Genomic DNA, 19,474 nt, shown 5'->3' with positions numbered 1-19,474 from the left:
TAGAAATGTCATACAAAACTGTCACTCTATTAAATTTAGGAAAATGCAGCCATTCCGCAGTCATCAACTCTTGCTCATACAAAAAAGGGCCAATATTACCTTGGATTTTTGACTCTTCTTGTTGCCTTTTTCAGAATAAATCCACGGTAACATGCTATTAAAAATTATATAAGTAACTCTTTCTTATATTATTAATTAGTACTTATATTATGTTTCTTATGTCTCAATATATTTCAAAATATTTACTTAAGGATATTTCTTTAGGAGATATCCTGGTTAAATTATTTTAATTTAAAATATTACTGCAATTTCAGACTACGTCAGTTAAGTTAAAGTAATTTTTCATTACATCTCTTTATTCTAGTATATTCTGAGATCAAAAGGTAGAAGTAATTTTGGCTTAGCAGGTAAATCAGTCCCTCTCTTTGCTAAGATAGGCGCATGAAGTTTGTAAGATTAGAGACAAACCAATAATGTGGGTAGAATCCCTGTCCTGGGATAGATGAGAAAACTTTTTAAAATTACTGATAACATTAAAGCATACAGACCTACACATCTGCATATAGCAAAAGATGAGCCTATGACCAAGGAAAACCTAGCTTTTTAAAGGCTTGTTTATATCAATACAAAGGGGAAAATTTACTGAGTGCTTTACTACAACCTTAAAGCTTTTAAAATGGCATGCCTAATGCCACCAGTAATAAAGCCAATCATTTTTAGGCAGAGATCAAACCTTAGGTTAAGATCAAACTAAGGGTACTGCAATTGTAGAAAATGTATTTCTGTGATGACCTTGTCTGCATGGTGATGTTTAATTTCAACTATTGCATCTCCTTAAGCTTGCATATAGTGTAGTTAGACTTGTAATTTTTAATTCTACATATATATTCTCAAAGATATAAAGAAATTATTTTATGCAGCCTGTAAGAAGACTAACTAAACAGTAGTAGCTGTTAAAGTTTCTGGTCCTGATCATTGTATAAACTATAAGAGACTGAGCATGACGGCCCTGCTCCAGCAAAGATGCATAAGCACATGCTTAATGTTAAGCACACTGATAAAACCTCTGATTTCATTCCATTCCAACACATTTGGCAGATGGCACCTTCCATAACACATTTTTCCTTGTTCTCTGCTAGAACAGGGGAGTACACCACCTACTGAAAAAAACACAGGTCTCCCACACAACTCCTGATACCAGAGCAACAATATACATGCTTTTTAAGATCAAACTACAGTGTACTTTATAGATCATGCCCTCACAAATAAGAACTTTCTTGTACCTTCCTGAAAAGTAAGCCCTTTAACTACCTTGTACCATTCTTGGGCACTTGATTCCCACAATAGTTTATAATATCCTCCCTGTAATTTAATAGATGCTTTTCCACTTCCATTTGAAAATATTGTGTAAAGCAGCAAGTACAGAATGACTGCTGAACTTGATGTAGCTTGTACTGAAAAACAGCAATCTTTACATGGAATAGCTATAAAGTGCTTTATAATTCTTTTACATGAAAGGTGCAAATAAATACTGTGTCCTCTTACATGGTCTCCTTGGAGACACATAGTACTGATGAGCCCACTCTTAAAGAGTATCCTGAAATTGTTACAGTCATTTAATAATGATTCAATCACACCTAGATTGAATTACAACTGGAGAATACTCCATTTCTATTATTTCCCTATTATTTACAGGGCATCACAGTTAGCAGACCTGCTGCTTGCCCTCAGTAACTGTCTTGCTTGAGCCATATGCACTCATCTGAATGGATACAAAAGGTACAGTGCTACTCTGGGAATCTGCGCAAAAAAGGTCCCTTTAATGTTCAGTAGTAGGGTTTGTTAGTCGATTTCTTCCGATTGCCATTTGCTGAAAAGATGAATTGTCAGCATGTGGTGCTGTATCATTTCTCTTTTTGGTTAATAGGCTCGAAATTTTAGGCACTGAGTACATCACATCCCCACAGCAGAAAGCTGACAGTTCCATCAATTGTCAAAACTTTCTAGAATTTGGATTATGCCAGTGAAATTGCTCCCGTAAATATCTATATAATATATGGTGCAGCACTGCAGTGCTTATCCCCAACAGATCTGACTATAAAAGGCATTTTTTTTTTTTTAAATATATACAATGAATTGAAGCACCAATGAATGAGAAGACTTACTTATGCTTACAAAGTGTGTCAATATAGAGTCAACCCCAAAAATGACTCTATGGATCATATTCTGTTATAGTACACAGAACTCTTCTAAGAATAAAAAGTACTGAATAATTCTACGGAGTAATTATTTTATACATTAGCAGTAAAATGCTGTTCTCACCAAAATCAAGGCAAAGCTCCCACTGAATGAAGAATGATCTGGATTTCACATTATTTCTGGAACCAAACTTGACTACTTTGTCACACACAGCAGAAGTATCAAATAGCCTCACAGCATGCTTGATGCAGTCTATTACAGTTCTGAATGATAAAAATGCAACATCAAACAAATATTTTGCCTTCTTCTTTTTTTTTTTTTTTTTTTTTTTCTATTCATATTATTGTGTTCACAATTGTTGTTTTCCTTAAGTGTGATTTTTACAGACTAGAAAGGAAAAAAGAAATAACAAAGAAAACAGAACACAATAAATCCTATTACCCAATTGACTGAATAAATGTAGATTATCACCATGTCCATATCAAACCGCCATCCACGGCTATCATCCTCAAAGTCCATGTAGTCCATCCTGTGAGCAGCGTGTGGGAAATGCCTCCTTGTTACAGTATCTGAGCGTCTTCGAAAACCTGCTGAAAAATACACCATGAGATAAACATTGTTATAAAAGTAACTAGATTCAGTAAGACAAAAATACTCCTGACTGGGAGTATTTGTGACTCCTTCTCCCAGTTATTCTCCCAATTATTTACAAATCAAATGGAAGCAGGAAATTTCACACCTCACTGCTAGGTTTTCTCACTTCGTTGGACAAGATACTCCCCGTGGACTTGATTTTGAAAGATTTAAAAACTAACTCTTGTCTTCCATGTCTGACAAATAATATGTTTGTCTAGATTTGGTGCTCCCTACATTGTAAGGTAGCTCCATAGGCTTATCTCATCCAGATCTATAAACACCTCTATTTTGGTGCCTTCTTTCACTGGATATGATTCAGTGATCTAGAAGTGAAATGCTTCAAACACTGTAATTCAACTTGAATAATTTTATACCTGGATTCCTTAAGTCTACTTTTGAGAATTCTTCAGGAATCTAGTCACATCCACATATGTACCCACACAGTTCAACAATGCAAATATATTAGAAATCCAAATTCCAGTATTTGAATTTATTTTCAAAACACTCTTCAAAGAAATTCTGCTTGCTTTAGTACTATGTCTCTGCATGATGAATACAAGAAAACGAGTTTTTACATTTCTGTTCGTGCCATAATAAAAATATAGATGCAGATACAAATGCAACTTTTCAAGTACAATTAAAATCCCAACACAAAACTCAATATACTTAATTAATCTAGACACACACACTTCTAATTTTAAACTTTTTTGTTGTGAGACCAATCTATGCTAAGGAATCCTCATAAAGATCAGCATCCAGCATGCCACTAGGGAACAACATTCCTAATAATAAAATTTTAAGTAAATGAGTCATTTGATTTCATGTTTTTGAGTTAGATTTTGAGATACTTGAGCTAAGTCATGTGTAACTTTCTTTGTAGCCTATACTATTTTTGTAAGCAATTATGATAACTCTACTGGCAGAACTAAAGCAGAGAGGACATCCACAATGAAAAAATACAGGGACTGATATACCACACCAGACCAATGGTATACTCCATCCAGCTTCTCTTTGTAACAAGTAACAAATGACACAGAAAGGTATAAAGAAACCTCTGTTCAACAGTTACACAACAATCTGATCTCATCTGCAAAAATCTAATTTGAAGAAAGTTGATTTTCATCCTCAAAATAAAAGGCTTGCTGTGTGCTCAAACAGTATTTCTGCGTAGTCACTCTTGGTTTTTAAAAAGGTTACTTGTGCCACACTTTCAAATATGCAAAGCTGAAATCATAGTTTGAATTCTGTAAAGCTCTTAATGTCAAAACTCTGAAGAATCAAGGGCTGGATGAGCAGAAAATATTAGTTGAACAGAAAATTCATTTCATAATGTAAAGCTTTTTTCCTAATATCTTTGAACTCTTTTGAACTTTACTAAAAATATGTTAAAAAAAAAAAAAAGGTAAGTCATGGTGGCCCATACATTTTGCAAGTTTCATTACTTTGTCTACAACGTCAATCACTGCAACTTTTCTCCGAAGAAGGACTTTTCCATATCTGATCATCTTTGTTGCATGTCTCCATGAAAACCCTCAATTTCTCTCTGTCATTTTGGAGATGTGTAATGAAATCTAAGCAGCTGAGTTAGAGACCTCCCAGTATTACACAGCCTCTGTGATACTCCAAGAACATCTTCATTGCAGGGCCCTGTCAAATGGTCATTTTTTTCCATTCCTCCTAACTTCCCTATGTGGTAAGAGAAATACTATTTAAGTGTATTACATGCATACACCAAGATAAGCTGCTCATGAGGTTAAAGAAGCCTTTAACCATCTGTGTGAGACATCAGTCGGTGGCACAGAAAAGAGTCTGGGGTGTGAGTTGTGAAGGCTGAAGAACTGGCCCACCTGTGAAGGACAAGGAGGCAAGGCAGCTCCTGCTTTACTTGTTCTGTTTTCAGGCTGCTCTCAATCATTATGACAGGTCTTTGCTGAGCTGCCCAAACTCTTCTCCTCTAAACAGATGTAATGGCTTTCAAAGTGAGTAGGGAGAGAGAAAATCTGTCTTCCCTTCACTGTGCACCAGTGCCCAAGAGCATGCATCAGAATGTATTCCTGTTTTACTTACTACTGTGCTGCCTTCTAGTCCAGCTTAATCAAGCCTCCTTGAAGTTCCTCCGTCTTCTGTTTTGGCTAATATAAATAATTGTGTCTAATTGATGTTCATATGACAGTAATTCTCATTTCATAACCTCAGACCTTTTTCAAGATAATTGAAACATCTATTTTAAAAATGTGTTCTAATACAGAACTTTACTGGATTTTCACTATTTTTCTTTTCAGTAGTGGATACTGGCTGTGTCTTTGTATTTTTTTTCTGAATAAATATTTTGTACAGAACTTCAGCACAATTGTTTCCACACCCTTTATACAAGAGTACTTTATCTCCTTCCTATACTTTATAATATGGTTCATGACTGTTTTCAGCTCTGGATCCCCCAGCACAAGAAGAACAAGGATATATTTGAACAACTCTTGAGGGGAGCCACGAGGTTGATCAGGGGCTGGAGCATCTCCCCTACAAAGACAGGCTGAGAGAGATGGGGTTGTTCAACCTGGAGAAGAGAATGCTCTGGGGGGCATAGCAGCCTTCCAGTACCTCAAGGGGGTCTGCAGAAAAGCTGGGGAGGGACTCTGTCAGGGAGTTCAGGGCTTGGACAAGAAGTAACGGTCTTAAACATCAGGATCCCTCTAGTTTCATTATTTTGGAGACTGTACATGAAATCTTCATGTTAGGGAAGGGAGTGATGATGTTTTATGATGATTTTCAGTGACTGCAGGTAGACTAAGATTTACCTCACACCTAAATATGCTATCCTGATTCTTGAAAAATAGTTAAAAAGTGGGATTTAATTACTAAGAGTACATTTAATTACTAAGAATACAACACCACTGAAACTTATGCATGCGTGAAAGCTAAAGATTTGCTTAAAGAGAAGAATAACTGTGCTAGTTTTGGCTGGGATGGAGTTAATTTTCTTCCTACTAGCTGGTGCGGTGGAGTTTTGGATTTAGGATGAGAATAATGCTGAAATCACACCAATGTTCTAGTTGCAGAGAAGTGCTTGCACAAAGCCCAGGACATTTCAGCTCCTTGTGCTGCCCTGCCTGTGCACCCCCTTTGTGCTGGGGGTGCACAAAGAGATGGGAGGGGACAATGCCAGGACAGCTGTCCCAGGATGGCAAAAGTGATGTCCTATACCATATGATGCAATGACGAAGAATAAAAGGCACTTGGCTGGAGGGGTGCCACTGCTTGGGGACTGCCTGGACATTGGTTGTCAGCAATTGCTTTTTGTGCATCACTTGCTCTATATATTCTTTTATCCCCATTATTATTTTACCTTCCTTTCTGTCTTATCATTTCTCTTTATAGCAACCCACAAGTTTTATCATTTTAGTGATTCTTTCCCCCATCCCACTTTGGGGGAGTGAGTGTATGGCTGTGTGGTGTTTAGATGCCTGCTAGGTTAAACCACAACAGTCCTTTTGGCACCCTGTGTGGGGCATGAACAATTGAGATAATGACAGATCTGACTGAAGTGTATTAAAACAAAATTGTTATGAACATTTCATTAGTTTAATAATTTCTGGTCACAATGTTGATCTTTTTGCTCTCAGAATTGTGTTTGTTCTCAGAGTTGTTTTGTGTAATACTTTACTTGCTGTACTTGTTCCCTGTTGTGCTGTTTATCATCTCTGGGGCTTAGATTAAGGTTAACATATCTGTGTAACACTGGCTTATGACATGATAAAAGTACCAGTTGTGAGACTAATCTGGTGTTTGTATTCAGCATTGCTGTCATCTCTGTACTTCAGGAACTATCTCTTGGAAATTATTAATAATTACACTCTTCACCTTTTCTCCTCAGGGAACCAATCTATGGGGGAAGGGAAGCGTGATACTTTCTCCCACTTCTTTCACTTCCCTTTTTCCTTCCCCTTCCCCTTCTTCACTAGGCTAGTTACAGCAGCTCTTCAGAATTTTGAATATAATTGGGATGTTCAAAACAACATGTTCCTATTGCTATGTCTCCTGAATGTGTTTCAGGTTTTGTTTAAGATTAACCAACTATTTAAGAATACTACCCAGAAACCTGCCCTTATTCAGGATAATTATGAGTGGGAGGGAGTGTGGGAGGCTATAGGCAGGCATCTAGAAGAGTGGGTACCTCCAATGCTTTAGAATTTCACCACTGAACAAGTGCAGAACTCTGACAATCTGGTAAAATGTTTAAGAGGTATGCCGTCACCCTGCAAATTGCATAGGGACATGAATCACTGCAACATGTTGGGGCCTGGCCTATGCGTACCAAATCACACTTAATATTAAATCAACCCTCCACAACAAGCACTTTGGCTAACCCAACCCCTGTGACAGGCCCTGCAGCTGAACCAGAGAAGCAACCCATCTTGTTTAAGAAGGGAAAGGAAGAAGAAGAGGACATGGGAAGCTACTCTGAAGTAGGTCCATCACGGGAACAGGAGGAGGAACAGGTAGGTTTCATAAATGATGCAGTAACTGCCTGAACCCTATCCTTAGATGAGAGGTGAGATATGTGAAAAGATTTCAGCTGTCATCCAGGATGTATTACAAAGCATGAGATCTGGCCATGAGGGCATCATGTAGATGGTATGGAATAAGGGCTGGATACTGTCCTGATCTCAGATGGGACCGAGTTAATTTTCCTCATAGTGGCTGGTATGGTGCTGTTTTGGATTTAGGATGAGAATAATGCTGATAACACACCGATGCTCCAGTGGTTGTGAAGCAGTGCTGAAAAGTCAAGGACTTTTCTGTTTCTTATACTGCCTTGCCAGGGAGGAGACACGGGCTTCAAAAGGAGATGGGAGGGGGCACAGCCAGGACAGCTGGTCAAAGGGATGTACTATACCACAGGGCATCATGATGAAGAATAAAAATGGGGCTTTTGGCTGGGGGGAATAAGTGGATGGCAGTGTGATACTTAGTTGTCTACCAGGTTAAACCACAACAATGTTATAGAATTCCTTATTTATTTATTTATTTATTTATTTATTTTTTTAACATTATGATGTAGATTATGTTAATTTCAAATTATGTTAATTTGAAATAATATATTTGATTACTTAAAAATAATATTAGTAATTCAGTAATTGAATTCTGAAAAATGTCAGTCTTCTTTAATTATCTACCAAGATGTAATTCACTTGAAAAATACTCATTAAAAAAAAATCTTGATTTCAGTTTTCCTTAACTTCTTTTCTGACACTCCTTAAACATTATTGTAAAATACAAATGTGGATTTATGTTTTTTTTTTTTTTTTTTTTTTTTTTTTTTAATTTAATTTGCAAATGACATTAAATTTTAACACTAATGCTGTATCATTCACTTTCCCTTTTAGACATCAATTTTAGTGTATACTATCCTCTCTGGAGGGTCTTAGTCAAGACTGCTACCCATTATTTCTTTTTACTTATTTCTAGACTTACTGTAAAGATAACACGAAATGCTGGAGGCTGTTTTTGGATCAACGGTTTGGGAACATCTCCTAATCAGGGGAATTTTGTAAACACGTAGCTGCATTAGTTTTGATGAAATATTCCTCACCTTCAAGAGGATTTAAACAAACATTATCCTTGATTTGCCTGTGCAATTCACCTTAAGCAAACATGCATTGAGTTTATCATGGATTAGACTTTGTAATGTAATTATTCTACATTCAAGAACAGCAGTTTCAGTCTAGGAAACTAACTATTCTCTAATTGCTCTTGCTATAGAAAGCCACAGAAAAACATAGGTGCTCTATTAAAGATACGTATAGGTACTCTATTAAAGATACGTATACAGTCAGGAGCTGCTTAGTGTACAAGATGTGTAATCTCTGTGGTTTCCCTAAGTGTGAGTAAAGCTATTGAATGTTGACAGCTCGTTATATGGATAGGTTTTAAATCCATTTACCAACTGTTAATTGATTAAACTTCAGGTGAAATTGTAAATAGTACAACTCTTCTGTAAACTGAATTATTGAACTTAACAGAGGCTAAGAAAGGTCAACATCTGTTTCTTTATCCTGACTATATTACAAAAAAATCTTAGGTACAGTACTGAAGCAGGTCAAATTTAGAAACCCTATATGATCATGCACAAAGTTTACTGCAGACACTATGATCCATACTGTGACTACTGTCTTCAGTAAGTTGTGACATGAAAATTACCTTCAGATGTCTCTCTCTCTAGCTAGAGTTGAAATATGCTGTCTCTGCATCTCATTCTAGCCATCTGCAGATAAAAACTGAGAGCTGTAAAGTTCCTTATAAACTGTACAGCAACATGCAGTATGGGGTTGAATTAGGAAGCAGAAGAGCTGACAGAGCTCCAAAACACTCCTAAAATATTTTCTTCTTTTTTAAAAAAGCAAACTCTACATTATTTGGCAATTACATTTCCTAAATCATTTCTACATAGGCATATATTTGTTAAAACATACACCTTAATTTTTTGTGCATGCCTGTTTGCTGTACACTGAACAAGAATGTCCAGTCAAATCATATGCATATGCATGCACAGTGTCCGCAGAGTCTGACAGACTGCTAGTAGAAACCTGTTGCTGGATAACAAAAGCAATGTTGTGTGCACATCACACTTTTATAATGACAGTGTGCATATCAAAAAAGATTTTCACCAGAACATGAACAGGCACATCTGTTGCATGTGTTACTGCCAAAGTTTTTGCAGCCTCCTGTTGAGGTACTAGCTCAAAATAAGGCTGCAAACAGTTAAAAATATCCTCCTGATTTTATAAGTTGGCGGAACTCAGTTTGCTATGACTGAAGAAGGTAAGATGTGAGAAGGAAAGCTTTCCTTTAAAAATGTGCATTTATAACCTGCAAGTTACATTAACTGTTTATCCTGTAAGAGCTCATGTAAGATTAGATTACATGAGAACAAATTTATCAAATACCAAAGTAATTTTAACCCAGTCTCCTATTTCTTATATGACCAGCAGCAAACAGACAGATCTGATAGGCTAAGAAAAAAGGAAAGAACAGATTGACACCTTCCCCTGTGCATCCTTGCAGAAACCAGCAGCTTAGGGCCCCAGCACTTTGGAAGTTGTGTTCAGAACAATGCATTAAAATATCATTGACAGGACTTTCTTTCCTGAAATGCCTGAAAGCATATCAGTACTTTTCAACCAGAACTCGCATTGACCTCACTTACTGCACTTTTTGTCCCTTAGTAGAGTAATCTCAGAGCAAACAAATTGATTTCACTTTGGGTGAAACTAAACCAGAAGATGAGCTCCAGGAGCTCTGATATGCACTGGTAATGTGCTCCAACCACTAATGGGCATTCATTCCATGGGATCAGAAGTAAGCAATTCCTCTCTTCCCTAAAATGCAAATGTAGACATATGGTCCTCGGTGACAACTGTTTGCCCCATCTTTTGTAGCTGATTTAATTGCAAATGTAAGAACACTTCTGAGACAGTGAACAATCTTTCCTAAAACATCTTTATGCCATTCATAATTTTAAAGACCTCTTGAACATTTTCTGTAATCTTTTCCAAATGAAAAAGTTGAAGACTTCCTCTGCATGGAAAAAGCTTTCAAAATTCAGTGCATTCTTTCTGTATTATGCCTCATTCTGCATTATCCTTCAAGATAATGGAATTCAAAATTATATAAAAAAATAGAGATGTGGGATCACCACAAATCTAGGTAACAGCATGCTGTTTTCTATTTTGTTATGAATGTAATAATTCCCATTTGCTTTCTGACTATAGCTATGCATTGAATGTTTTCAGAAAACTAACCACAACATTAACCAGATCTCTTAAAAGGCAATACATTATTTACAGCTCAAGAGACTGCATAGTCTCTGTGGGCAGCTGCTCCACCACTCAAATGTCCTCCTAGTGAAAACATTTGTCTTAATTGCAGTATGAACCTTTCATGTCCTCATCCTTCTGTCATGAAGAGGTGGCTCTGTCCTCATGGTGGCCTTCTTAAAGGTATTGCAGTGTTGCCTTGACATACCTCTGAAAGCCCTCCCTTTTCCAAACTAAACAAGCCCAGTTCCCTCAGCCTCTCCTTGCAGGGCAGGTTGCTCCAGCCCCCTTAACAATTTGGTGTCCCTCTGCGAAGCCTTCTCTAATTTATCAACTTCCTTCCAAGGAATGTTTTGTGCCCAATTGGGGGCACCAAAATTGCAGTACTGTAGGTGTGGCCTGATGAATAGCAGGGGATAACAACTTCCCTCATCTATTGGCTTTGCTTGTGTTTATACAGCTCAGGGTACTGTTGGGCTTCTTTGCTGCCAGGGCACACCGCCAGCTGTTGCTCAGCTTGCCCTCCAACAGGATGACCAGGCCCTTTCCACAGCACAGCTCTCCAGTGAGTACCCAGCCTGTCTCACTGCCAGGGGCTTCTCCCTCGCAGGTGAAGGACAATGCATTTGTTGTTGAGTTTCACAAGGTTCCTTTAAGCCCATTCCTCCAGCCCATCTAAATCTCTCTGAATGGCAGCCCTGCCTTTGAATCTGTCTGATAGTCCTTCAATGTACTGTCATCTGCAGACCTGAAGACAGGCAATTCTGCTGCCTCCTCCAAGTCACTGATAGAGAAAACTCTTAGATGTCAAGTTCCTATTTCCTTCATTGGTGAACTAAACAATTTTGTATCGCAAGTGATCTTCATCAATTCACTCTGTATTCATTTTCAAAATCACCAGTGAATGTCCTAACAAACTGCTGTGGGATTCCAACCATCCAGTGCAGTTTGATATATTCTTTTATAGCATATTTTTCGTCTTCTGTCTTGGTCTGTTTTCCTTTCTGTGTGCTCTGCCTGAAAGAGGACTTTATTTCATGAAGCATCTGCTTCCACTTCACTGTTTCCCACATGAAATTTCTCAGTGTTTGCCGTGTACTTTTTTTTTTTTTTTTTTTTAAGGATAAAGTATTTCTATGTGCTTTCACAGATGAGGTATCACCCCAAACTTCTTACATTTGTACCAGCCTTCTCCAATATGCATATGATGAGGTTTCATATTCTGGTTATAGCTAGTATTGTAAATTGTAAGAATTACTATTTAAAATAAGTGATGACTTCTGTATTTCCAATAAAGAAAAGAGCATGTATTACTAGAGAAGTTTATGAGAAAGTGGCAGTCATCCTGTGTAAATGCACACAAGTGTGTCCCACTGTGTCCCACTGACTCCCAATCTCACCTCTCAGGCTCTAAGTCAGTCAAACTCAACACAGCATTCTTCTCACAACATCCTTCTCTAAACCAAGGCCACTCACCACAATCATCATACTTCTCAAATCCAGACTTTTAGCTTTTCCTGCATGAAAAGCTTGAACTTCCATACCTTCCTGCCTGAGACATTTCAGTTCTGCACACCTGCTGTCTCAGAGGTCAAAATATCATTCTTTTCTACAGAAAGCCCCTGAATTCCAAACTTATTGTGCCCCAGGATGCACACCAGAACTCTTGGCTTCCTACACTAAAATTTCTACCATCCTGCTTCAAGGTCTTTTTCAATGCTAAGTCAAATCATCTTCCCCAATCTCATCCCAATCTTACTCCTACCTTTCCTTTGCTCTCTTTTAATACTTTACTGCTCTTGCCCTTCTAATTTCACCTGTGGGCTTTCACTGGCTGCCGTAACTTGTGCCTATGTGTGACTGAAATTTTATGATGGCCTAAACATCCTGAATCAATCCTGTTCCATCCTGAAAAACCAAGTCCTACTTTCTGCTAGCATCTGGGCTTTAAAAAACCTGGGCATAAGCTGTACTTAAGATGGACATAATCCTTATCTGAAACCATTTTTATATTCACTGTGATGTCTGTTTTACTGGCTGTAGAGCTTTTATAGAGCTTTTGGTTTAAATGCTGAAATCTGTGACAGTCCTAGACAGATAAATTGTGTGTAAGCAGTTATTTCCACATCCATAAAAGCTGATTTATTGAATCCACTTTGCATGTAATGCACAGTCCTTCTGTACACAAACAAATAAGCAGCATACAGGCAATTTAGCAGGCAGTATACAGTAACTACTTTTCAAGATGTCCAAAATCTTGTCTGCCAAGGGTATGGAAAAGCAACCAATTACTGTGAAAGTCTGAAAAAGCTGTGGCCTTTCACAAGGGACATAAGATTTCATTGTATACTGAACACTCCTTTTTGTAAGTCTGAGTGGTTAGGAACCATTGTTATCTCTACACTGTTGTAACTAGATTTTTTTTTTCTTGTGACTTTCATAAGTCATTTAGTATAACAAAAAGAACACAATGTACAGACAAAATTGTGCAGAAATCCCAAAATGATCTGTTGGAGAAAGAAGTTTATATAAACTGTTGTCCTACAGAATCAATCTTCAGTCAAATAGTCTTGCTGATCAGTTACCAGTGTAACTATGGACACTGCTATATAAGAATCATTTGTACTCTCTTAAAACTTTATAAATCCTACACGGATCTGGAAAAAGAATATACACAAGTGAACCAGGCATTACTTAGTACTTAGAAGAAAAAAAATAAAATAATTTATATAAGTTCTTGTAGCAATTATATTTCTTCTTTCTTTTTTTTTTTTTTTTTTTCAAAATTCAAAATATGTTTTTTTTTTTTAGCTATTCTCTGACTTTTTTGTACAGATATATGTAACCTAGATAAATTAGGCTCTAGATAAACCTAGGCTCTAAGCTTGTATACTGCATATTAATTCTCAGAAGCCCTGCTTGATTTCAGCATTTATTTGGACCATTTATTGTTAATCACTGCAGATAACACCTCTCAGGTCTTTTAGACAGAAAGAAGTGTTTTTCATTTGGAGTATTCTTCTGGTTTGAAATACTGTAAGTTTCATTCAATCAAAAAATTACAAATATTTACACCTCACGAAGAGATCTTACTCTGGATAGAAGTAGAAGAGGATATATATTTTTTTCCATTAAAATAAAGATTATTGGATTTTGGTGGATATTATTTAAAATTTAAGTTTTTTGCATAGCTACTGTTCATACCATTAATTTGAGTTGAAATATATAAATACAGTGCATGTGTCATAAATTAACAAAAATATTCTGAACCAAATAAAAAATTATGAAGACAGTTACCTCTTACTATTTTATAGTTAAAGAATTCAGCTCTTACCAATTAAAACACAAACCATAAAGCTAGCTGGTATATCTCATCAAATAATCAAATTATTGGAAAGTAAAACAAGAAAAAAATCTAAAAACTAATAAGAAAATCCATAAAGCCACATTAAATGAAAGCAAACACATTTTCACATGACTAAGTTTTATGCATAACTAAGATTTTTGTTAATTTATTAATTTATTATATTTACCAAATTTATGTAAAATATAAAACTACTGTGCCCAGTCACCCTTCTAAAAGCAAAGCTAGACATTTGCTTTTGCATTGTCTATCTTGGGGTGTTTATTTCCTTGGAAGTAAATGAATCAAGAAGCAAGAAGATTGTGGGAGGGCAGAATGATCTCAGAAAACATAGTCTGTCTCTGTCCAGACATCTGTGATTGTTCAGTAATTACCAATACTCACAAATACAAGCTAATTGGCTAGTCTAAGTGCTGGGATGCATACTAAAACAGTGGCAATTGATCTCACACTTCACAATATAAAAGTCATTTGACTGTGTGAGTTGTGAAGAAATTTTGATAGCCAGTCTGGAAGCAGATTTTTTTAAGTCAACAAATGCTTTATTTACTTGCTTTTTTTCCCTTCCCCTAAAACATAACACACTAAGTATCATACATACAACAGCTTTTTAAAATGATTTACAGCAAAACCCACCCTTCTACTTTAAAAACACTTTATTTCAAAATTCAATTAGGGGCAATGCAATAAAAGTAATATGCAGTAATTGAAATGTATGTCCTTGTTTTTCGAGGTGCAACCGAGCTCTGTAAAATGAATCATTGGCTTCTTTAACTCCCTTTCCCTTCACCATCTTGCACTTCTGATGGCAATTAATGCAGTCTTTGTAACCAATACCAAAAAATGAGGGTGTACACTGTCTCTGTGAAATGGTGTTTTGGATCTAAATACACAGTTTACATATATTCTGGACCAAAACCAACATCTTCCTTTAATTTTAAAGGGCACATTTTCAAAGTAAGCTTATATGCATAGTTTTAACATACATATGATAATCTAATAGTCACTGTAATTTTTATATATTTGCCCTTAAGATGGGTATTCTTAATCCATATTAATTATATTAATTCTTAATATTAATAATTAATATTAATACTATTAAGATTTTTTTTTTTCATTTTCATTTTCATGTAGACAAACTGTATCTTAACAGTGAGTTTAACTTGGGGACAACCTCTCTTCTTGCCATGACAGTGCAGGCAACCCAAAACAGGGAACGTCAAGCAGCAATTTCTAACATTTAATTTTCTGAGCATATGTATCAATAAACAATATGAGAAATGTAAAAAAAATCAGAATATTCTTACTCAATATAAATCTTCTTATAAATTCCCTTGTATCTGTTGTTCATTTCTCTTCCCTTGTCTCTTCACAGTCTCAAATGCTGTTCATTGTCGGCACTTTTTTTGCACTGCTCCTACTTTCTTACCACTGAACAGCTTCAAAAATCATATTGCAAATTTTTTTTTTTTTTTTTGGCCACTTTTGTCATCTCTCCAACTGATAAAATACTATATTTCAGATATAATCAACTCTTGCTAAATTATTATAAGATTCTCAACCTTTTACATCATGTTGCTGTAATGACATCACCTTCTGCTAGTTTCATCCCTCCTTCCTCATTAGATATAATACTAAAGATCATTTAATATAACCTTTGAAAAATTTTGTTACATACCGCTGTCCACAGGCTTTTCAGTGCTTAAGGCTTCAGTATTTTAAGCCAATTTTATTGGAAGACAATGAGGTAACAGTAATGCAAATACTTTCTTAAAACAAGTTAATGAATTGGCTCTACTTGTCTAAAGACGGGGTTGGTCTGACAGCAAAGGCCAGAGGCAACATAGAGTGTAGGCATTCTGGAGCCTCACCAAACCCTGCTTTAAGACAAGGCTTATATTTATGCAAAGCCTTTAGTTTATGTTTGCAAATCTAGCTGCCTGGCAGCATGCCTCCTGTAATTCCTTACATAGTGAATTGTGAATGACCTATCTTGGAGCCATGCCATTGTCTTCAAACAGACTTATATTCAGTTTTATAGTCGATGTCAATTCAGAAGATTCCTAATTGTTATTTGAGAAAACAAAAGAAATACTAGTTTCTACAGAGAAGGAAAAATACACAACACAAGACCATATCTTGAGAAAGCTGACATAGTTTTCTGGAACAGAAAGTTTTCTGATACTGGCATTACTTAACCATGTTTTAGAAAGCTGACCAAGGTTTTAAACAACTAGCTGTCTGAAAAGCCACCATATTTATTCACTGGAAGATTAAAAATAGATTTTCACAAAGAGAAGTTACCTAAAAGATTATCAAGAAAGAAACTATTTAAATTTAAAACATTAAAACTTTTTATGAACTGTTGAAAAATTCTTCCTTTAATCCTTCACTAAATATGCAATAGTAGTTATCTCTGACTTTTTCTGATGCCATTTCAAATACCTATCCTTATCTACTTAGTAAAAAGTATCTATCATCCTTATCTACTCTATCATACTAATCTATTCTACATCCTTGCCTACTCAGACTCACTGAAAGTCTCTGAGATATCCTGACTTTACTCTGCTGTTTGATCATCTCTTGCTCCTTGGAGAAGCTTCTTATCCCAGCTCTGATCTAACCTAAAACTGATCACTTTTTTTTTTTTTTTTTTTTTGCTTATTATTCTCACGCCACCTTGATTATTTTTATATTTCCTCTTTCGTACCTTCAACAAATTCAGATTTTGTTTTCACTTTTAGGGATCTACAAAACTCTGCCTATCCAAAAATATTTTGTTTAATTTCATATAGTTATGCTATGGAAACGGCAAATTCCTCCAGAAATCTTAACAGCTTTTTACCCAATAAGTGCTCCAGGATCAATCTGAACTCATATTCATGTCCATATTTTGGAACAGAGTGGAACTGTCTGTCCCAATGTTAGAGACACATGTGCACTGGGTCTGGCTGGAATGTTAACTTTCCCGGCAGCAGCCCATACAGCGCCGTACTCTGTACTTGTAGCTGGAACAGCAGTGTTATCACACCAGTGTTGTGTCTACTGCTGAGCAGCAGTGGCACAGCATTGGGCCTTTCTCTAACCCTCCTAGGGGGTGGGCAAAAAGTGAGGAGAGAAACATCACTAGGGCAGCTGACCTAAACCAATCAAAGGGATATTCCATACCATGTGGTGTCACACTCAGCAATAAAAGGTAGAAACAGGAAGAAGAGGGGAGGGGTGGGCTCTCGTTGAGAAGACGTCGGTCCTCCTCTCGAACACCGGCTGCGTGCATTGAGGCCTTGTTTCAAGGACGTGGTCAATCATCGCTCATTTGTGGGAAGTAGAGAGTAATTTCTTTCCTCTGCACTTCCATATAGCCTTCATTTATTTTGTTTGTTTTCCTTCCTTCTTTTTATTTTTCCTTTTCCCCTCCCTTTTCCCCTTTCCCTTTTTATTTCCCCTTAGTTAAATTGTTTAGTTCATGGTAGTCTTTATTTAATTATTATTATTATTTCCCTTTAATTAAATTATCCTTATCTCAACCTGTGAGTTGTTCTTTGCTTTACTTCTCCCCCTCCTCATCTAAAGGAGGGGGAGTGAGAGAGCGGTTGTGAGGTTTAGCTGCCCAGCACGGTAAAACCACCACAACATGAGAAAGAAATCAAGGACATGTTAGATAGCAGAAAAAGATACATGTTCATACTCTTTTGTTCTGTGATAACTGAATGTAACAGGTTGCCCTGAGAAGCTGTGGATGCCCCAGCTCTGGAAGTGTTCAAAGTCAGGCTGGATGGGGCTTTGAGCAACCTGGTCTAGTATGAGTTGTCCCTGCCCATGGCAGGGATTTGGACTACATGATCCTTCAGGGTCCCTTCCAACCCAAAACATTCTGTGAAGCCATTCTCACAACCTTTTGTCAGCCACAAATTTTTCTTTACTCTTAAAGTAAATGGGATTTCTGTATGGTATCAAATCAAAGCTCTAAAGAGTGAGCAAACATAACTTTCAAGACGTGTTTACAGCAGCATATCTTAGACTCTAGGAGCTACTTCATTACAAACTGCTCTACTATACAGTACATTTTAGTACTACCTGAACTAGGGGAGTACAGTGGGGAAGCATGTTTGACATAACCACTACTAAACGTAATTAGTTCACAGCTAATTATGAAGAAAATTAGTTTTACTGGTTCAGTCGTAACTATTTTTTTATCATTCTACTAGACATAGCTGGCCAGGATCATTCTCTGCTTCCAGTAAAATGCAAATAAAGATGCTTGCTAATTCCTGTTGTTGATGAAGACGGAAAGCATCTTTGCTTGCACTTGTTCACAGAGGCCGGTCATAAACTGAACTGGTCTCAGCAGACTCCTATGCAAGGCATGAAAATTAAGCCCATGAAATATATTATGCTCTAAACAGGCTCTGTGATGAAAGAGTACCACTGCAAAAAGCTGGTAGTTCCAAGTTTGGCTATGGTGGTTTAACCAGGATTATGTACTGTTCTCAATTGCCTTTAAAGGACAAATATTAAATATTTATGTAAACTTATTTGATAAATACATGAAATCATTTTATGATGCCTAAATTAAATTTGTAACTGAAGATCCCACTGTCAGCAAATTATAAGATATCTCATAAGAATAGGTGTACTGGAATAGACTAAAGGTCTATCCTATTATTGTTTCTCTGACTAGGTCAAGCAATGAGGAATTGATGAATGGTGATTAGAACAGGGCAAGAATATTGCTGTACTTTCCTGGTATATTCTCTCAACATCCATGGACCTGTGGTTCAATGATCTCTGTGGGCAAATGTGGTATCTTTGAGTTTAATTGACTTTACTGTATTTTTCTTCCAAGAATCTGATGTTATTTAAACATACTCTGTAAGTTTATGCACTTTTTATGTGGCATCCTGGAACAGCAAGTTCCATTGTCTGATTGCAAGTCTATAAGATTATAAGTCTAAAGATTTCCTTGACTTTGAATACGCCATATGATAATTTTATTTGATGTTCTTTTATTATGAGACAGTGAACAATAGCAGCCCATTCACTTCTGCCATGTCTCTCATGATTTTAATTAACTCTATTGCCTTCCCTCTTAGTCATCTCTTGTTCTGACTGAAGAACCTTAGTCTATTTACATAACTTCTGACTTCTTTATTTCTATTCTCTCTCTCTACCTTTCCATTTTAGTACTTTCTTTTGTGATGAAAGGAAATGAATGCAAACATTGCTGAAGATAACTCAGTATCATGACAACCTTACGCAACTGCTTGCAGTTGGCTTTCATTTATTATCCCGAGTATTTTAATACTATGAGCAAATTTGAACACCTCCATTTCTAGTTGCAAATAAGCTGGATAGTGCAAACTGTATCATAGCTGTTCTAGGATCAGACTGTGAATGTTCCTCCAGAGAGAAAACTGAATAATTTATTTCTATCTTTTTTTTTTTATTATTATCCTTTAAC

At 36.5% G+C, this 19,474-nt stretch overlaps 1 protein-coding gene across 3 annotated transcripts in view; it reads right to left on the bottom strand.

Annotated features, from left to right (window-relative positions):
- Window positions 1–2,447: 2,447 nt before the first annotated feature.
- RNF180 (ring finger protein 180) overlaps window positions 2,448–19,474 on the bottom strand; it is an 87,362-nt gene continuing 70,335 nt past the window's right edge. For 2 of the 3 annotated variants that reach the window (XM_084505410.1, XM_084505409.1), the window contains one exon: window positions 2,448–2,789. In XM_084505410.1, coding sequence (XP_084361536.1) covers window positions 2,587–2,789 — 203 coding nt within the window. In that variant the 3' untranslated portion in view covers window positions 2,448–2,586. The remainder of the gene's footprint in view (window positions 2,790–19,474) is intronic. The other variant, XM_084505408.1, reaches the window with a different exon arrangement.

Source organism: Aythya ferina (genome assembly GCF_964211825.1).
Source record: "Aythya ferina genome assembly, chromosome: Z".
NCBI lineage: Eukaryota > Metazoa > Chordata > Aves > Anseriformes > Anatidae > Aythya > Aythya ferina.
Note: the sequence above shows the minus strand (reverse complement) of the source record. Positions and strands in the feature narration are given on the sequence as shown.